General features: G+C 41.2%; 1 protein-coding gene across 26 annotated transcripts in view; it reads left to right on the forward strand.

The window, feature by feature from the left end:
- Positions 1-19,381, forward strand: part of RIMS1 (regulating synaptic membrane exocytosis 1) — a 418,194-nt gene that overhangs the window by 173,390 nt on the left and 225,423 nt on the right. For 25 of the 26 annotated variants that reach the window (XM_070244805.1, XM_023625163.2, XM_070244806.1 and 22 more), the window contains 2 exons: positions 8,128-8,341; positions 10,645-10,656. In XM_070244805.1, the coding sequence (XP_070100906.1) occupies positions 8,128-8,341; positions 10,645-10,656 (226 nt within the window). The remainder of the gene's footprint in view (positions 1-8,127; positions 8,342-10,644; positions 10,657-19,381) is intronic. The other variant, XM_023625172.2, reaches the window with a different exon arrangement.

A 19,381-nucleotide genomic window follows, 5' to 3' on the forward strand; every position in this document is an offset into this window, starting at 1 on the left:
CGGTTCAAAACCACCTAATGATAATACTTTTTAAAAAAATATCAGATTTTAGAATCTGCTTTTTTTTTCTGATGTGTGAATTAACAAAGACTATTAAAAAATACTTAGACAAAATTGTGTGTCCCCAATGGTTGCGTCTCCTGGACATTCCACAAAATAAATTATACTGCTGGGATCACCTTTCTCCGACCCTCATCTTATAACATGACTGACCTGTTGCCTCTTATCGTGCTTTACTGATAGGCGACCTAAGCCACTCATGCTGATTCCTGTGTGCAAGGAAATTCCGCTGGGTATGGCTGCTTCCCTGAGTTACCATGTGTGTCCTCAGAAACTGAAGAGCAAAGTGCTTTCTTCCCTCATGGATTCTCTACGTCTCTGTATTATATTAATAAGGGCTCACGTTTGCTGAGCTCTTACCTCTGCGCTGTTATCTCAGTTAGCCCTGCTGACCATCCTGTGAGGTTGCTAACAGCATCACCAGTCTGCAGATGAGGAAACCGAGGGATACAGAGCTTGCATAAGTTTTTCATCACCGTGAAGCTAAGAAATAGAACTAGATTAGACCCTGCACAGGCCGGCCTCAGACTTGTGCCTAATCTATTATATTTAATCCCTTCGAAAAAGCATCCAGTTGTGGAGCCAAGTTGGTTTATTTTTTCCCCTCCCTATAGTAATAAAACATAGCAAGGCTGGCGAAAATAGTGAAGAACACAGCAGAGGCCAGGTTCACCGTGTGCTGTGCATTCCGGACGATGCAGGCTCCAAGTGTTCACTGAGTGCTGTGGTTGGTCGTATGTGTAGACGCCCCTTCTTCCTAGTGGCCAGCACAGGAGTCTGCCCTTTCTGTAGTGGGCAGATCACCCTGATCCATCGAATGAAACATTCTGGAAAAGTTCACATGGAATGTAATTAGACCTATTTAATATTGATCAATTATGTATGTATCCTATAGGTGGCACTAAGATTACCTGTTAAATTATTTTCTTAAAAATTAACTTCATTCCTTTCTAAAATTTCATTCCTCGCTGATGTTCTACTGGCTGGATTCTTTCCCTCTGCCTTGATTTTCTTCTCCTGCACTGTGCTGTGAGTGAGAGAGCCTGTCTGCAAGGTCTGAACATGACTCCTCCTGTGCCAGATTTTCAGTTTGAGGCCCCTGGTGTAACTCAATGTTGGAAAGCAGTGATACCGTTCCATGATCTGGGGACAGTGTTCCTCAGATACGCCCCACAGGCTCTGCACCCGTGGAGCGCACAGCCCTCAGCGCCTCCTGGGGGTGAGCGGCCAGCATCCCAGTGCAAGCTGTGGGCACTGCATCCTGGGGTGTCATCACTCGGTGCTCGCTCAGGTGTGCCCTGCTGTGGCCGAGGGGGAGGGAAGAGCAGTAGATGCTGGACTGGAGCAGCCGCTGTGAACACACGGCGGCCGTCGGTGAGGCCCCTCTCTGTCCTGTGGGCTCGGTGCATCCGGCATGCAGGGCGCTGACTGCGTGGACCAGAGTTTTAACAGTGCTGAGTGGAGGACCGGAAACCAAAGAAAACATACGGAAAAATCCTTCGTACATCATTTTTAAGGGCAGGTAGAATGAGTCCTCCACACAAGAGCAGAAATTGCAACACTTTATAAATTTCTATCTTGTTCTTTTTCAGCCACCTCTGAAAACACATTTTTTCTAAGTTACACTCCCTGCTGATTGTACTAATTTTCTTTAACACATTAGATGTTTCAAAGAAAAATAGTTTAAATAATTGAAAGAATTGTGTAAAAATAAAAATCTTTAGTGCCATCTGCTGGACATTTGCAATAAGTAAAAAGTATACTCATTTTAAACGAAAGACTGTGGTTTTCGATACAAAATGAAAAATAACTTTTTCAACTGTAGTAATTTTTAAATTACTCAGTAATATCTGGGGTAAATTTGTGAATTACAGAAATGTTTAAAATATATGTATATTATTTATATGAAAATACAGAAAGGTTAGTGTGAATTTTTCGATAACAGAGCCTGATATCAACATTTTTAAAAGCAAGCCCCCGACCTCTGAGGCTAGCAAAACATCTCAGATGTCCCCTCCTGCTCTGACCTCTGTGTCACTGACCTCGTGGGGCCGTGCTGTGCCCTGCTGTGCGTGTTCTGAGCCGAGGTTTGGCCAGGACCCACAGCCTGCCTGTGCTGGTGGTTTTCACAGCCATGCCTTCTGCCCCTGTATGCACATCCCGAAGCCGTTCTCCATCTTGGGGTGCCACGTGCAGACGGCTCTCATCCCCACCCTCCTTCCTCTTGCGGAAACCCCTCACCTGCCTTCAGGAACTGCCACTTAGGCTTAGTGCCCACCCCCTCTTCCTCCGGGAAAGTCCAGCCCAGACTTTGCACAGGATAGCCAGGAAGAAAGGTGGAAACGTCTTCTAGCCTCTGACCACTTTGGGGATGGAAGAAGGAAAATAAAAGCTAGAAATGAGTGACAAAGATTTCTCTGTGCCCCGCCATTGCTGGTCACTGAGCATCTTGCCATGTGCTTTGTTTACAGCAGGCACTAACTAGTAAGAATATCGTTAATAATTTCCTGTTTAAATAATTGATGTTGCATTTGTAGTATAATGTTTATGTTTTTAGACATTTAAAGAATAGTATTTAGCTTTTTAGGCTTCTTGTCTTTCAAATATGTGCCATTAATTACCCAAACAACTTGTTTACAACTAGAATATAGGAGTTCTGTGAATTGAGTGCACAGATATTAAAATAATGTGATAATTATTACATAGTGAAGCGATGGGAAAAATAGCATCCAGGGAGAAAACCAAAGATCATGTCTATGTCAGTGCTTTCTTTTGATAGCACTCCATATTTTATCACTCTCCCTTTTCTATGTAGATAATTTAAATCAGATTTGTGATCATATATTGTGTCAACCCCACTAATCAATAAGAATATATCGTTAACTCTAAAATTGAAATGTACGAATAAAATTCACAAAAAGGTTTTACATTTTCAGTCCTGCATTTACTGTAATGCCATATAATAAAATATGTATTTCCATTTATTATTCATGATAGAACACGGTCACACTGCTCTGATATGGATTAAAGCATTAAAACATCAGATACAAAATGTAAATACGGTGTTTATGCTCTCGCTCCGGTATCCTGATTCCAAAGGCATGTTTATTGTGAGGGCAGCATCTGGACAGCGTGAGACATCAGAGGATGTGAGGGGAATCAGAACGGAGAAAAGGCTGGGAGGTGGTTTCCAAGAGACAGTTTCCTAGAGCAGCGCTGAGGGCTGCAGAGTGGGTAGGTCGTGAGACGGTGGGAGAGAGGAGTGCTGTTGCTGCCCCCGCCGCCCTTCTTTCCTCTGACGGTGTCGCTGGTGGAGGGAGGAGCACAGTGAGAAGGAGGTGGGGCAGGCTGGCGGGGTCTTGGGTTGGACTTTCCTTTGTGCGGGATGTGCGAGTCCCTTCTGCAAGTGGAGGAAGAGGCCCGTGAAGGAAGATGTGAAGACGAAAGCCGAGAAACAGCGTGATCTTTCTTCTTTCACTCTGCTCCCTGTGGGGACCTCCGCACCAGCCCTATGAACGCGGCCCTATTGCAGAAACCAGGAAGGGGTCTGAATTCACGTGAGGTGGGGAACAGATGGGTGCAGGCACCGAGGGCTGCATCGGGCCGACGTGAGTCCTGGTGGAGTCGGGGTGATGCCTGTGGATGGCCCCGTGAGCTGTGGGAGGAAGCGCTCAGGGAAGAGCTGCCCAGGCCACTCGGGTGCATCCCTCTGGGGAGGAGCAGTGTCCCCTGGTGGCTGTCGGCCTCAGGAACCACTCTGTGGGCCAGGCTTTTCTCCCACTTGCGGTGAGACTGGAAGAGAGGTCCCCTAAGATGCCCCATGGAGGAAGTGAGGATGTAGGGGCCTCACCCTCACACTCAGTCGGGAAGCCTCACCCGACCAGCTCTCTTGCAGCTGCCTCCTGGGGAAGGAGCTGCCTGCCCATTGCAGCCCCGGGGACCCCGCAATCGAAGCTCGGGGTCACGTAGGAAACCAACACTGGGCCCACAGCTTGTTGGGACAGTGTTTGGAGTCTCGCAGGAGGGCACAGCTTCTTGAAGTCAGTTTGGGAAAAGAGAGTTGGGGAATGAACATGAGAGCAGAGTTGGGAAATGAGTGGAAGTCATTCCTGAGGGGAGGAAAGGCCCTCACAGGTCCTCAGCTGGGAGCCGTCAGCGTCGCGCTCGCGTGTCCTGGTCAGCTTTGGTCGAGGTGCCGTGGCTCAGCCAGGACCACTGACTGACGTTGCCTGCTGGCTAGCGCTTGATGAAGTCCAGAAACACCTTCATCTGCAGTGAATCCATGTTCATGGTCACGCTTATGTGAGCTCAGTGGAAGGTGGAGAGCACGTGGATTCAGATGATGTGCTCAGGCAGAAAGGCGAAGCAAAGCCCCAGAAAAAAACAGTTTCCTCATCAACAAAATGGGAAAATTACTGCTGTCTACTTAGTGAAGTTATTGTGTACTTGAACCTATGCATTTTCTCTTAAAATTACATAGATGGCACAAATGGTCAATTCTTTATTTTTTTAGGAAGATTAGCCCTGAGCTAACTGTTGCCAATCCTCCACTTTTTGTTGAGGAAGACTGGCCCTGAGCTAACATCCATGCCCATCTTCCTCTACTTAAATGTGGGACACCTACCACAGCATGGCTTGCCAAGTGGTGCCATGTCCGCACCCAGGATCTGAAGCAGAACGTGCAAACTTAACCGCTGTGCCACCAGGCCGGCCCCTTCAGTAGATTTTAATGCTGTCAAATACATGCCTTTTTTTCAGTTCTTTAGAGCACTCATTTGTTATTCAATGGTATTTGATGAGAAAAAAATGAATTTTTTTCCTTATTTTTAATATGAAATATTTCATATATTCAAGAGTATTATATAACATATATGTAAAGAATAAGGAAGAATAAAAATACATCATGCACCCACCACTCAGCTTAAGAAATAAAACATTTCCAATACTTTTGAGGCCCAGAGTTGGAAAAATTTCATATCTGCATGAAAAAATTATGTATTCTCCTGTTGCTGGGTACCCTAACTGTTGTACTCTACAAGTTTGGGTATATCTCTTCTGAACCTCGTTTAGCTGAGCTTTCAAAACCTAACGTGATGGTCTTCGTCTTTTAAGGGTGTTATAGTGCCTCCCAGGTGCCCTGAGTCCTGGCCTGTTGGATGGTTTCTGCCACTGCGTGCCAGGCCGTGATCCTAATTGTCCTGCTTTGTCTGTGTTTATTTGTTTCAATTCTTGTCCTGTCTGGATTGACTTTTTCCTCATTCCATGTTTTCCTTCTACTGGTTTGGATATTATACACTCTATTTCAATTATTTTTAGTGGCTTCCTAATTGGAGTTTTATTTTCAGTCACTTGTACAAAGTTGAAACTGAATTTCTTGGTCAGGGAGCGTCAGGAAACATTCTGGGCAGCTGTCTGCGTCCGAGCCGGGCTCTGCCTCTGAGCTCACTTTTCTCCTTCAAGGATCTCCATACTTTCTCTCCCGCTCAGACACAAATTAAAAGTTATTCTCTTACATATTTTATGCAGCATTTTCAGTGTTTTGTGGCAGTAGAATTTTTTAGCATAGAGACCTCAGTATGAACTTGTCCATACATTTATTTTTTGATTTTTCTCAAAATGGACTAAGAAAAAATTATTTATATGTATGACTTTGCCATTTTGGAAATAAGGACTGGCTACTGCTAAGGAGGTATATGTCTTCGCTCTCTTGCTACATTGTGCATTTCTAATATTATTTACTGTTTGGTAGAAGAGAGGTGTCATATGCAGAAATAGTAATGTGGCAAAAAAAAAAAAAAATAAGTAGTCTATGAGTGACCAGATGAAATGCTATGAGATTGCGGTAGAGTAAGGTTTCATCTCAGTGGTCCGTGCCCTGCACACACATATTATACAAAGCTTCCTGAAATGGGTGTCCTTTTGGTTGGGCTGTGTAGGATAGATAAAAGTCCTTCATGTTTGAATTTAAAAAAAACAAAAAGACTTTGATTTTCAAACCATTATACCTAGCATAAAGCATATACTAAATCAGGATCAGAAAAACTGCTCCAGGGGCCAAATCTGGCCTAAGGTCTATTTTGATAATAAAGTTTTATTGGCGCACAGCCATGCTTGCTGTGTTTATTACTTACATATTATCTGTGCTGCTCTGTGCTACAACAATAGAGTTGAGTAGAAGCAAGGGGACTATATGGCCCGAAAAGTCTAAAATATTTACAGTCTGCCCTTTTACCATAAGTTTCCCAACACCCATCCTAAATCATCTCTATATTACACAGTAAGTTTATGGGGAACTTTTCCCATAGCCTAACTTTCTCCTTTTCATTTGTATTTATTTAAACATATTAGATTTGGGAGTTCTCACAAGAAATATTTACTCATGCATTCCCTCTATGTTACAGTTTATTTCTGTTTCTTTGGTTAGAGCTATTTCCTTGCTCCCACTTCTTAAGAATTATTTTCTTTAATAGAAGCTTTAAGATTCCCGGTGCTATTTTGTATGGTTACTTTTGAAATAATAGTGTTTTCTACCAAGTTGACCCTAGATTAATGTGTTAAAACTATTAAAAAAAAGTAACGGGTCAAATAACTCTTCAGTAAATTGGTGAGGTATCTTTGCATCCATTAACTAAAATCTCACTCTGTCCCTCTATGGACGGGGATTAGCTGGCCTTCAAATTGGGGGTTTCAGATCCTAAACTACTTTACGTCTTGTGTGTCTGTGCCTGTGTGCTTTAATTGTGGGAATTAAGTAGGAAAAGTGTCGATCGGCAAAGCAGGAAAGGGATTTTAGAGTTTTAAAAGTAGTCATTGACGTTCTGCTCTGGAGCTGTTGATACGCAGGGAAACAAGGAAATCCCGGGACTTCAACACCACCCTGCTTGGACCTCACTCTCTTGATCCCGTGTCTGGGAGATCAGCGCCCAGAGTTGTCTCAGATGTCAAGCGTCTGGCTGACTGCCGGAATTCACGGTAGCATGCGTGCGTCCTGCCCTGGGAATACTCGCATCCCACAGTCTGACTCCACACAGATCATTTGCTTGGCCGTTTCCCAGGAGTATCTCTTTTGGTGTCAGAGCCAATGATGGTTGGCTGGCACAGGACAACTCTCTTGGTCTCATTTGCAAGCCTAAGAATCCTTTCACTGGGATTCCCTGGCTGTCACGGTGCTCCACGTAGAAGGGCGAACAGTTTCTCTAAGATCAAGGGATACGGGCTTATGGGCTTATGGGGCAGGAGGAGACTTGAACCCTATTAAATGTGAGCTTTCATGTGGGAAGTGGTTTTCCTCAACAACCTTGGCTGTCCGACCCCCAGTGGTTATCAATAAAGAGGTAGCAACCCTCACAGATAAAACCTGAGCGAGATTAAACAAAATTGGGGTAAGTAAAAATCTGAATATTTGCAAGGTGACGTGGAAGGACTCTCGAGCACAGATATAACGTATGGAATTATACATTCTGTATACTGTATGGAATCACATACTTGGTGGCAAATAGACAAGCAGTCTCCACGAATGGGTGTGAAGGACGGCGTTTTGTGGAAGACAGATTGCCCAGCAATTAGTTTAAAACAGCCTTTTTCCAAGTTTGTAGCATGCTTTGATAGTGGGGCATGGAGCCAATTACTGTGATGAACTTTTTAAAAAACAGGAATCAGTGTTGAACTTAGAATAAGGTAGTAAATATCAGAGTATGGAATATATAGTTAAGCTGAGTATTTTGTATAAGTTTTGCTTCAGTTATATACTGGCATATGTGCTGAGTGTCTGTGGAAATATTTTGAAAGGCATCTGTCTAAAAGAAACAGAGGCTTGGAGTGGATCCATAAACTCACCGTTAGCCACAGTGATTACAGTCGACTTGTATATGGCTCAGTGTTAGTAAGCGGAGCTGGGGCTATGGCATACGAGCTAATGCAGGTCTTACCTTTGGAGGTAAAATTAGTGGGGAAAATTGCTTCCTGTGTTTGCTTTCGTTCAAATAGCTATACTTCTGTTAGGAAAAGTAGTTTTGTTTTTGTCTTCCATCGTTTCCTTAGTTTGCTCCCATTTTCTCTTTTGCCCAGGAGATTGCATCAACAGTTTGAAAGCTATAAGGAACAAGTGAGAAAAATAGGAGAAGAAGCTCGACGTTACCAGGGCGAGCACAAAGATGATGCTCCGACCTGCGGCATCTGTCACAAGACGAAGTTTGCTGACGGGTGTGGCCACCTGTGCTCGTACTGCCGCACCAGGTTCTGCGCCCGCTGTGGAGGCCGCGTGTCCCTGCGGTCCAGCAAGGTGAGTGTCCCTGAGGCCAGGGCTCCCGGCGCAGTGGAGACACACCTGCCAGGGAGTGCGCTGCACACCTGCGTGCATGTACGCGTTCACTTGTTCTTCGTTTGTCATAAGGTTCACGTAGCGGAGTAGGGATGAAGATAGTTCGTGGAAAGACTCTGTATGTGTGCATCTTAATAACTGGCTCCCATCCCAAACCAGCAGGTTACCTGTGAGAGTATATTTGTTTTATGAAGAATGTAGTGAATTTAGATTTAGAATCATAAATTATAGAACTCTTGAGAGTTGTTATGGACAATTCTGCTTGTTATAAAAAAACCTACTTTTAGTCTCTGCAACATGTGTTTCAGATTGAGTGAAGGTAAAATGCAAGGTAAACTGTGGGACATGAAATTTAATCAAGATAATAACATATAAAGCAACAACGAGCCGCTATGAGAGTAACTGCATATTTATCATCATGGTGAAGAAATACGGTGCTCAGTTTATCTCATGGAAGTTATTTGGACATTTAAAGAGTATTTTTCTTTTTTAAATTTCGGGTTTTTTGCACCTGTTTTCTTCTCTTTGAGATGTAGTTTCTGATGCAGTTTCCCCAGTTGGCTTAAAAGAGCCACTCCTCTGTTAGGTCCCTGCTTTAGATAGACGAAAGTTTTTGAGGCACTAAGATGCTCATATAAAGGATTAAACATTATTACTTATGAAACACTAGGTTAATTCTAATAAACAGTTTAAAATATTTTAATGTACTTTATTATATTCTCTATACTGAAGTGCAGTAGAGTTATTTGTAGGGATATCTGGGGAGCTTTTCTTTGATATAGGTCTGCAATAATAGTATAGAACACTTAAGATTATCATATACTACAGAAAGAATTCCCAGTGTTTCTTTAAAGAAATTCTCATAGTATCTAATCATGTATAGAATTTAATTTAATACAAAGTTATATGTAAAAATAATGAGAATTGTTAAGCAATCTTGACGTCTTCCTAATTTGGAAAGTGACAGTTAAAATTAAAGTGAACCTCTCAGTCAGCACGGCATTCTTTGGTAGTGTATCGAGTTGTAAGGAGGGCATTCTAGAGTCTCTTCCAGAGGAAGTAAGACATTCAGTAAAATAGATACATTGTTATAATTTAAGGTGAACCTGCTATTATCTTTGTGGCCTTGGGAAGATAATTAACTTCTTTGAACAATAGCTTCTTTATCTGTGAAACCAGATAGTAACAATTGCTGTATGTGGTTATGATAATTAAATTAAAATAATTAAAATTTAGGTCTTTACGATATGGATATTTAATGTTTTTTAGGTTTCATTCTTAGGGTCACGTGTTTTCTTTTTCCTCCTGAAAGTTATTTGTTTTCGTTAGTCCTCATTTGCTGCCTTAAGCCTTTCTAGAACAACCTTGGGTCAAGATAGTGTCTGACACATAAAAAGTGCAGGAGATCTATGTGTTAGCTTCCCCTTCTTCAGCGACCTTAAATATACTATTTTGGAATGAACTGTCACTAGTGGGACCTTGGATGATATTCAAACTGTTGGATGACCCACGTGGTGGGGTACACTTGTGTTTTGACAAGGAGAGATGTTTAAAGGAAATGGAGCTAGGCGGTACCTGTGCTTTGGAGCCGACGCTCAGATCTAATGCAGGGCATTCATCTTTATTAGACCCATCCAATCCTGGAAGAAATATTCAAAGGAACAAAATAAGAGAAAGCACAACTTAAAACATTTAATCTTGGGCATAAGACAAAAAATTGCACAAGTTGGTTTTTCCTATGACACTGTAAATGTTGAAATGTATATTACAAATAAGTATTGCTTGTGGAATAATTTATGGCTAAAATAGTTAACATATTTCTTTTCTCATTTTTATTTGTTACAAACGTTTCCCATTCCTAGATTTTTCCAATTTATAACTATAAATATTTTAACAGTAATTTGCTAAAATTATTCATACAAATGTTATGCATTTTAATATCTTTTCAAAAATAAGTAGGCTAGATATGGCAGTGAATTAAGGTTTCTTTCTGAATAATGCAAGTTCTGAAAATTTCAGAAATCATAGTGCCCAAGTTCTGGGTCTAACCTATAGCAGGATCCGAATATGTGCATTTTCAATGAACGACTGAACAATGGTTATTTTGGGGAAAGAGTGAACATTTACTTTTGAAAATACCTGTGTTTTAACACTTTAAAGTAACAGATAACTGTTTTCTTGAAGTCTGTTTGCTAATAGATGCCTTATTTTTGTTTTTCTCTTTTTCCTCTCTTCGCTCTGCTTCCTTGGATGCTTTCACAAAGGAGGACAAAGTGGTTAGAATCCATGATTTCTTTCCTATCATTTGTTATTATAATGCTGTGAACTTTGTTAAGTGGATGTTTCACTTAGTGTCGTGAATCCTGTATTTCACAGAGAAATTGTATGTAGGAAGAGCTCTTCCCAAGTTCTCATGGAAAAAAATTAAAACAAACATGTAGGAGCATTTCAGAGTTTTATATTAATAGGTAAAGTCTGGGCAGTTTGAGTTCATGGGATTGGTGACATTTTCACACAGTTTACGTCTCATGGACTCACGTCCGCTCGGCTCTCTGAGCTTTGACGATGACTCCATCTCCCTTTAGCAACAGCAGTCTGACAGACAGCTCTCCTCTCAGCACCCAGTAGGGCTGCGGCAGGGGACTGAGCCTTCCGTGCAGGAGGAGCGGAGTGGAGAGGGTGGACCAGGTTGGAATCAAGAGCTCAGAACAGAAGGAGTTTTCTGTGGAACACAAGTAGCAGAGCTGCCGAATTGAACCGCGTTTTGCCCTTTTCTTCTCCCCCCAAGCATAGAAATCCTTCCCCAGGGGAGTGAAAGGTCACGTTTAACTCTTGTTAGCTGTAGAAACCGTGGAGGCCGTCCTCAGGAAGACAGGATCCAAGTGGAATCCAGTCAGCCTGTCCTTGGTAGACACGCAGTGTGCTTTCATTCAGTAAAACTCCAATTTCCCCAAAGCCCATTCATTTCCCAATATGAGATGGAGGCCATGAGCATTTCAGGTTCAATACATCAGCTCAGCTGCCTTTGTTCGACGGTTTAAAGTTTAAATTGCGTATTGCGTGCATAAGTAGCAAGCATGACATTAAATTGAACATCAATTTGTGTTTTCAACTTGATGCTAGTATATGTTCATGGGTTTTTTCTGTGAAGAAGAAATTGGGCTGAAAATTGCATAGAGTGGTTTGTTTTCACTAAATGTGTTTGCCTGCACCATCGGCGGAAGTGAGGTCATTGTAGGGCTGTTATTTTAATGCAATAATGTACTGTATTAGGAAAAATATCACCAGAATATCACACATTTGATTCCATGAATATTATTCCTGTGGGTGGGTCTACATTTGAATGTACACAATTTTAAATCTTTAAGGAATAAAAGTTTAAGTAAATAATATGCTGGCGTTATGCAGACTGGGTGGTAAGACTGCCCCCACTCTTGCAGGGCTGGCAGACCCGTGTCCCTCTGCCATCTCTCCCTGTAAGGGGAGCTTGTGTGCTTGTTGTGATTGCTGACTGTGTAACGAGCATGCAGGTGGGTTTTGTGGTTCTCAGGATGAAAATAGAGTGGAAAGTCCTGTAAGATACCTCCACTTTCAGTTATTTTCTTCACTTTTATTCGAATGCATATATTTACATTTATTTTTAAGTACTTTGTCATAACTTAATTAAAAACCTTTTTAGCCTATTGTTCAACGAATTGCCTTTGTGGCCCAAGGAAGCTGAACCAGATTCCATCTTAGTGGTGATAAAGATAACAGCTGAGTGTTAAACAGAGTGCTGGTGGCTGGGTCTTTCCCTAATCCTCTGAGATCTTTTATTTTTGGTAGAGAAATTATAATTTACAGAGATGTACATGCATGTGTGTGTGTGTGTGTTGGTATGAGTAGAAAGCAAGAAGAATAAGGGTGAGTAAAACTTTTCTAAAGCAATCTCCATCTCGATCAATATAATAGCAATGAATTCTACTTAGTCTGTTGGATTGGTGAATAAGTGTGACTAAAATACTAGTTTACATGAGGACAAAGGATTGCTGACTTATAAATATCCCTTTTCTTTTGTCAAGTGCAGCAAAAAATATTAATGATCACTTTTTTGCAGCCAGGCAATATTTTATTTTAAAACTCCACCCTTAGCCTAAATCATGTCTGATAATAGTTGGAAGATTGTAAACTTGCTTATAAAGAAAATGGCTGTCATAAAGAATCACTTTGCCATTGACACATGCGATGGCTTATAATGGGAGATTATCTTACACAAGTGCGCACTCACGGAGGTAAAACTATCATTGTTACTTCGTTGAATGCCCTCTCCTGTGCCTACATAGATGGGGGACTGCAGAATTCCTCGCAGCCTGTTGAAATTGCTTCTGTCTTTGTTTTGCTCTCTATTTGGTGGTAGAATATTGAATTTAGGTAACTCCTTTGATAACATTAACATTTTGCTGTTTGTAAACCAGCTGAATTGAACCCTCCGAATTCACTTCCTTTGGGATTTCCAAATTTTCATCAGTATTTTCTTTAGGGAGGATGAATACAGCAACTAAAAATGACCTTGCTACATTTCTAGTTTTTATTGTCACACACACAAAAAAAGTCAGCTGCTATAAATTGAGTATTTTATGATAAATATCAACAATTCTCTGAAAAACAGAACCCTACCATTTTCTTATTCTTTCAAAATGGGAAAGCTGCAGCATGTGTAAAAAATTACATTTTTTATATCAAGATAATTCATGAGGTGTTATGTTTACAGAGTCATCATTTTTTAAATGGTTCTTCGTAGCTTTCCATTGGTGTTTGTTTTTAGAAATGATACTAAGTGATATGCTGATGAAGTCTGTTTTTATAGAAAAAGCTATCAAAGGTGGGGTTGGGTGGGAGGGCACAGCGCCAACTGAGTTCAGACTTGGTGTTATCATCAGGAGCTTCCTGTGGCATGACTGATTCTTAGCAGTGTACGGACTCTCACAGACCCTGCTCTTCCATACCAAAAGGATTTTGGTATTTTCTTCTCTCGATAGGCTTAGATAAAGATGAGCAAGCCAGTAGAATAATAATCATCTAAAAAATGATTTTTATCATTGCATTAAATATTTATTCTTATTATGAAAAAATATTCTCAAAGTTACCCACGTTTAGTCTGTAGTGTGATGAAGCCTATGATCGCAATTTCCAACTTTCAGTCTTTTGAAAACACGACTCTGAGAGTTGCCTGGACTCATTTTCACGTTCTGTTTTACTTTTTTTCTAGATGCGTTGATGATGGGTTTTTCTGCAAGAATGTTCTCTTAGAGATTTTCCCAGAAAGATAATACAGGCCTAAATAGAAAAGTTTATGAATACAGATAAACGTATCAATAAGCAGATGTCAGGGTCTGGAGAGAACTTTCATCAAGCGATTTAGTTGCTTAGATTTCTTAGGGTTTCTCTTCTCATTTTGTTGTGCTTGACCTAGAGGAGAGTAAAACATCAAGTTTTAAAAACTTTTGTGGGAGATAATTCAGAAAGTTGCAAATTTTCTGTTTTAGGAATTTGCTATACTGTGTTTCAAGGGCGTGGAATTTTAATCTCTTGCATTTAGCATTACTGTTCTGGAAGTGTTTGCTGATGGTCAAGAATCATTGGAAGTTTATACCCAGTTTATCTTGTTCTGCCCTGACTCCTCAAATCATTGTTCAATACTCTTATCAAGTCTCTTTCTGGAAACTACAACCTCACAGATTAGAGTGAAATCCAGAAGCCTAGAAGGACTGGTGGAGCCACACCCGGGTTTGGAAAGTCAGCCTCTTCTAGTCCAGGGAAAGGGGCTGCTGGCGCACGGCTTTCACAAAGCTGCCCGCTAAACCGGCGTCAACTCTGTTTTCTGTGAATGTAAGTTGTCAGGTCTCTTGTTTCTATCCCGAGGAGTGGAATCGCTGGGTCACGTGGTAGCTCTGTGCTTAACAGTGTGAGGAGCTGATGAAGTGTATTCTCAAGCGGCTGGAGAGCACTGTCTGAGGGTTCCAATTTATCCACATTCTCCTCAGTACTTCTTGTTGTCTGCTTTTTTTGAATTATAGCCGTCGTGTTGCATGTGAAATGGAATGGCGTCTCACTGTGGTTTTCATAAAGCTCTTTTTAAGCCAAAGTTATCACACTAGTTTGATATCTCCAAGGATTCCCTTTGATTGTGTGGATTTAGATTCCTGTCTAAAAATGCTTCTAAGTTAGCAGTTTCTTGAGAATGGACTTTTCTTAAAAGGCGAGCATATTCAAAGTATTAGAAGTTCAGTTTCTTTCTTCTCTGGGGATTCTTTATTTCTCTTATGTTAGAATTGTGTAAGTACTTATTAATCTATGTGAATCAATCAAAACAGGAGCTCCGTTAAATTTAAAATAACTTGAAATCTAATAACTATCTGTCTAGACAGCTTTCCCTGGGGTGCACAAAAGGTGGGAAATTTTTATCACTAAGTGAAAAGACTATTTTTAAACGTACTAGCTACTCAGTTTTACCGCTCAGCTGTAGGTCCAAAATTACCACAGAGACCCAAGCCCAGACTTTAAAGATTGGCTCCTCTTTCAGTGCACGAGACGGTCGTGAGTGATGTGAGCTCTGGTGGCTGACAGACGCATAAGACACTCAAAGACTAACAACCGGATTTTCTGTCGTCTGCCCCCGACCTTCACCGTATCCCTGCTGTCTGCCCCCAACAGATCCCACCCACAGAGAGATTGCCTGTTGCTGCTCCCCCAGCGGGGAGTGTATTGTCAGGCACAAGAAAAGCCTATTTTGTCTGATATTAGTAAAGCCACACAGCTCTCTCTCTTTTTTGTTAAATGTGATCTTTTTTTTTTAAAGCTTGGCCCTGAACTAACACCTGTGGCTAATCTTCCTTCTTTGTCTTTTTTTTCTTTATTCTCCCCAAACTCCCCAGCACATAGTCGTATATTCTAGTTGTCGCTCCTCCTACTTGTGGCATGTGGGACCCGCCTCAGTGTGGGCAGAGGAGCAGAAACCCCGGGCCGCCAAAGCGGAGCTCGAGAACTTAACCTCTCCGCCGTGGGGCCGGCCCCTCCGGCTCTCTTATGGTTGCTCTTTACATGCTATATCCTTTTCCTTTTAATTTCGCCCTATTTTTATGTTTGAATTTAAACTCTGTCTCATTTAGACAACATATACTTAGGTCTTGGTTTTTTCTTTTTAAATCCAGCTTGACAATCTCTGCCTTTTAATTGATTTTTTTATAGAGAACTAGGATTATATCGTACAACCAATACTCTTTATTTTTTTATTTATTTATTTTTTTTTTCTGGGAAAGGTTTGCCCTGAGCTAACGTCTGTTGTCAATCTTCCCTCGTTTTTTCTCCCCAAAGCTCCAGTACCTAGTTGTATATTCTAGTCGTCTTTTAGTTCTGTGTGAGCCGCTGCCACAGCCTGGCTACTGACAGACGAGTGGTGTGGTTCCACGCCCAGGAGCCGGACGCGCGGGCTTCTGAAGTGGAGAGCAGCGAACTTTAACCTCTAGGTCATCAGGGCTGGCTCTGGACTGACCTTTTAGTCCATTTATATTTCATGTTATTATTGACATGATTGTACTTATGCCTCCTATTTTACATTTTGATTTTTTTCTCTCAGTTTCTTTCTTCCTCTGTTTCTCCTCTACAGCTTTGTTTTGCATTAAATGAGTATTTCCTGGTCATGTTTTAATTACTTCAGTGATTTTTTTCACTATATTTTCTGTGTTATTTTCTTAGTGGCTCTAGGGTTTTCAAGATACATCTTACATTATCAGGATCTACTTCATATTTACACTACCTTAATTCCAGTGAGAGATATGAATGTTAATTCTATATAACTCTATTCCCCTTCTCCCTTTTTTATGCTATTTTTAATATATTTTACATCTATATATGTGTTACACACCCAATAATACATTGTTGTAATGCTACACTGTTGTATACATTGTTTATATAATTTTATACCTTTTAATAAAGCTGAGAGAAGAAATAAGAGCAGTTATACACTGATAGGATCTGTTACATAATGTTCTTATTTACTATTTATTACTTTTCATTTCTTCCTGTGGATTCATGTTACCATCTGGTGTCATTTCCTTGTTCCAGTATAACAGTCCTTCCACCCACCTTTTTTGCGCTGTTATTGTAAAATATATTTGATTTCTATATGTTATGGGCTTAACAATGCTATTATACTAATATTGTTTTATACCACATTTAACGTGATTTAAGATAACAAAAGAGAAGAAATATGAAATTAAACTTTTTTTTTAAGGTATGCTTTTTGGTGAGGAAGATTGGCCCCAAGCTAACATCTGTTGACAATCTTCCTCTTTTTTTTTTCTCCACAAAGCTCCAGTACCTAGTTGTGTATCCTGATTGTAAATCATTCTAGGTCTTCCATGTGGGATGCATCCACAGCATGGCTTGATGAGCAGTATGTAGGTTTGTGCCCGGATCCAAACTGGCAAACCGCGGGACGCCAAAGCAGAGCACACAAACTTAAGCGCTATGCTACCGGGCCGGCTGGCCCCTGAAATTATACTTTTATAGTTGCCCATATAATTGTCTTTACCAGAGTTCTTTGTTTTTCATGTGAACTCATATTATTGTTTAGTGTCACTTTCTGCCTTAAGAACTTCCTTTAGCATTTCTTTAACATGAATCTTCTAGCAGTGAATTCTGTCAGCTTTTGTTTATCTATTAATGTCTTCTTTTCACCTTCACTGTTTAGAAGATCATTTTACTGGATATAAGGTTTTTGGCTGACAGGTGTTGTTCCCCTGGTTTCAGCGTTTTGATATATCGTCCCACTGCCTCTGACCTCCATGGTTCTTTAGAAGTCTGCTGCCAACTTTGCTAAGATTCTCTTGTACATGATGAGTTGATTTTCTCTGACTGCTTTCAAGAATTTCTCTTTGCCTGTGGGTTTCAAATTTTACTGTAATGTGTATGCATCTGGGTATGGATCTCTGTGTGTTCCTCTCAGTTGGGTTCATTGAGTTTCTTGGATATGTAGATTAACGTTTTCCATCAAATTTTGAAAGTTTTTATTCCTTATTGCTTTGATTTCTTTTTCTCTTCCTTTCTTTCTCTCCTTATTATGACAACTCATATCACACATACGTTGGTGCACCAAATAGTGGGCCACATTTATCTGCGGCTCTGTTCATTTTTCTTCATTCTTTGTTCTCTCTTCTTATTAGATTACATAATCATTATTGATCTATCTTTCAGTTCACTGATTCTTTCTTCTGCTAGCTCAAATCTATTGTCAAAGTTTTCATTTTGGTTATTGTACTTTTTCACTCCAGAATCATTCTATTTTCTTACTAGTTTATTCTTCTTTATTTGTCTTCTCTATTTGACAAGGCCTTGTTGTCGTAACTTCCGTTATTCTTTGAGCCTGGTTCCTTTGGTTCTTTGGACATATTTATAATAGCTCCTGTACCGTCTTTGTCTCATAGGTCCAACGCCTGGGCCCTCTCCAGGGGAGGCTCCATGGCCTCCTTTCTGTTCTGTGAATGAGTACATGTGGCTGTTTCTTTGCACGTCTCTTAATTTACAGTTGACTACTGGCCATTTTAGATAGTGTGTTGTAGCAGATCTGTATGGTGACCCACTCCTGGGACTTGTTTTGGCTTGCTTGCCTGCTCCTTTGTTGTGCAGCGGTTGGCTGGACTCCTTCAGGGAAGCCTGTCCGGCAGCATGCAGCCTCTGATGTTGCTGCTCACAGGCCCCGCTTTGGGCCTACTCCCCAGTGGAAGGTGGTGTTTTCAACCGGGCTGACTTTGACTGTGTCGCTCTTCTCCTGATTCCCTTGTTAGATGTTAGCTGCTCTGCTTGTGTTGGAGCCAGTTTTTGGATCCTGGCTGATTTCAGACTCTTATCTGCTGTCCGTCTCCCTCGTTCTTTCTGTTGGATGTCTAGCTCATTGTTGTTCTACTTGTTTCTGTCATGCAGTCATTAGCCTCCTCTTGTGACTCAGCACCAAGATCCCCCTTTTTATGGACAGTGTGGCTCAACTTTCCCACCTCTGTGCCAGATGACATCAGTTGCCTGGGGAAAGCTACAGAGCTCTCTCTGCTAATCACCTGCCTCCTCCCCAGGCTGGGAATAGGGCAGCAGCCTGCTTCTCTCAGACAGCCTCTCCTGCTCTGTGAGGTGGCACTGGATGGGGTCAGGAACTCCTGGACCTCTTGACTTGTCTTTCCTGTGTGGAACCTCTGCCCGGTGAGCACGCTGGGACAAAGGCACTTAGGTTCCAGTAATCTTGGCCTGCCACACCTGAGGCAGAGCTTCAATCCTACAGCTGGGAGATGGGTGGAGGAACAGATGCCCTAACCACTCACTGTGCTTGCCTGGAGTAGAGCTTCTGTAACATGAGCCATAAGTGGGGATGGGAGATGCTGGCAGCCTGACAGAGTCCACGCCCTTGGCTGCGCCCACCCAGAGTAGAACTTCCAGATTGCTGACCTGGAAGGGAAGAAGGAAGGGAGCAGGTTGTAGCTCAAGTGCCACAGATTCTCACTGTTCTTATGGAGGGTTAGTAGAGTTTCTTGAATAAATGTTTCTCCATTTGCTATATGCACTTTGGACAATTTCCAGAGACATTAAATGGTTTTTTAAGAGTAATTTTCACTAGTCATGGCTGCTTTCCTGGGGAGGAGGTCTGCAGTCTCCTCACATTGCTATTCTGGACGTGCCCTGTGGATGGACTCTTGATAACTCCCTGTTAACACTCCTCCATTCGCCTATTAATTCATTTATTCATTTATCCATTCATCAGTTTTATCCCATGAGAAGCCTTATATTTAATTTTTTTCTTTAAAAATCAACTCCCAGTCACTTCAACAAATGCAATTTTGATAGTAATACATACCAAAATGTACTTTCTGTCTAATTTAATATAAAAGTTCTTTCCTTGAGCTTAGTATTTAAGAGATTCAGATTAAAAGTGTGTGTGTTTAATAATATTTATAGAATGTTACATTAAAGAAAGTT

The sequence above is a fragment of the Equus caballus genome, chromosome 20 (assembly GCF_041296265.1).
Source record: "Equus caballus isolate H_3958 breed thoroughbred chromosome 20, TB-T2T, whole genome shotgun sequence".
Classification (NCBI taxonomy): Eukaryota; Metazoa; Chordata; class Mammalia; order Perissodactyla; family Equidae; genus Equus; species Equus caballus.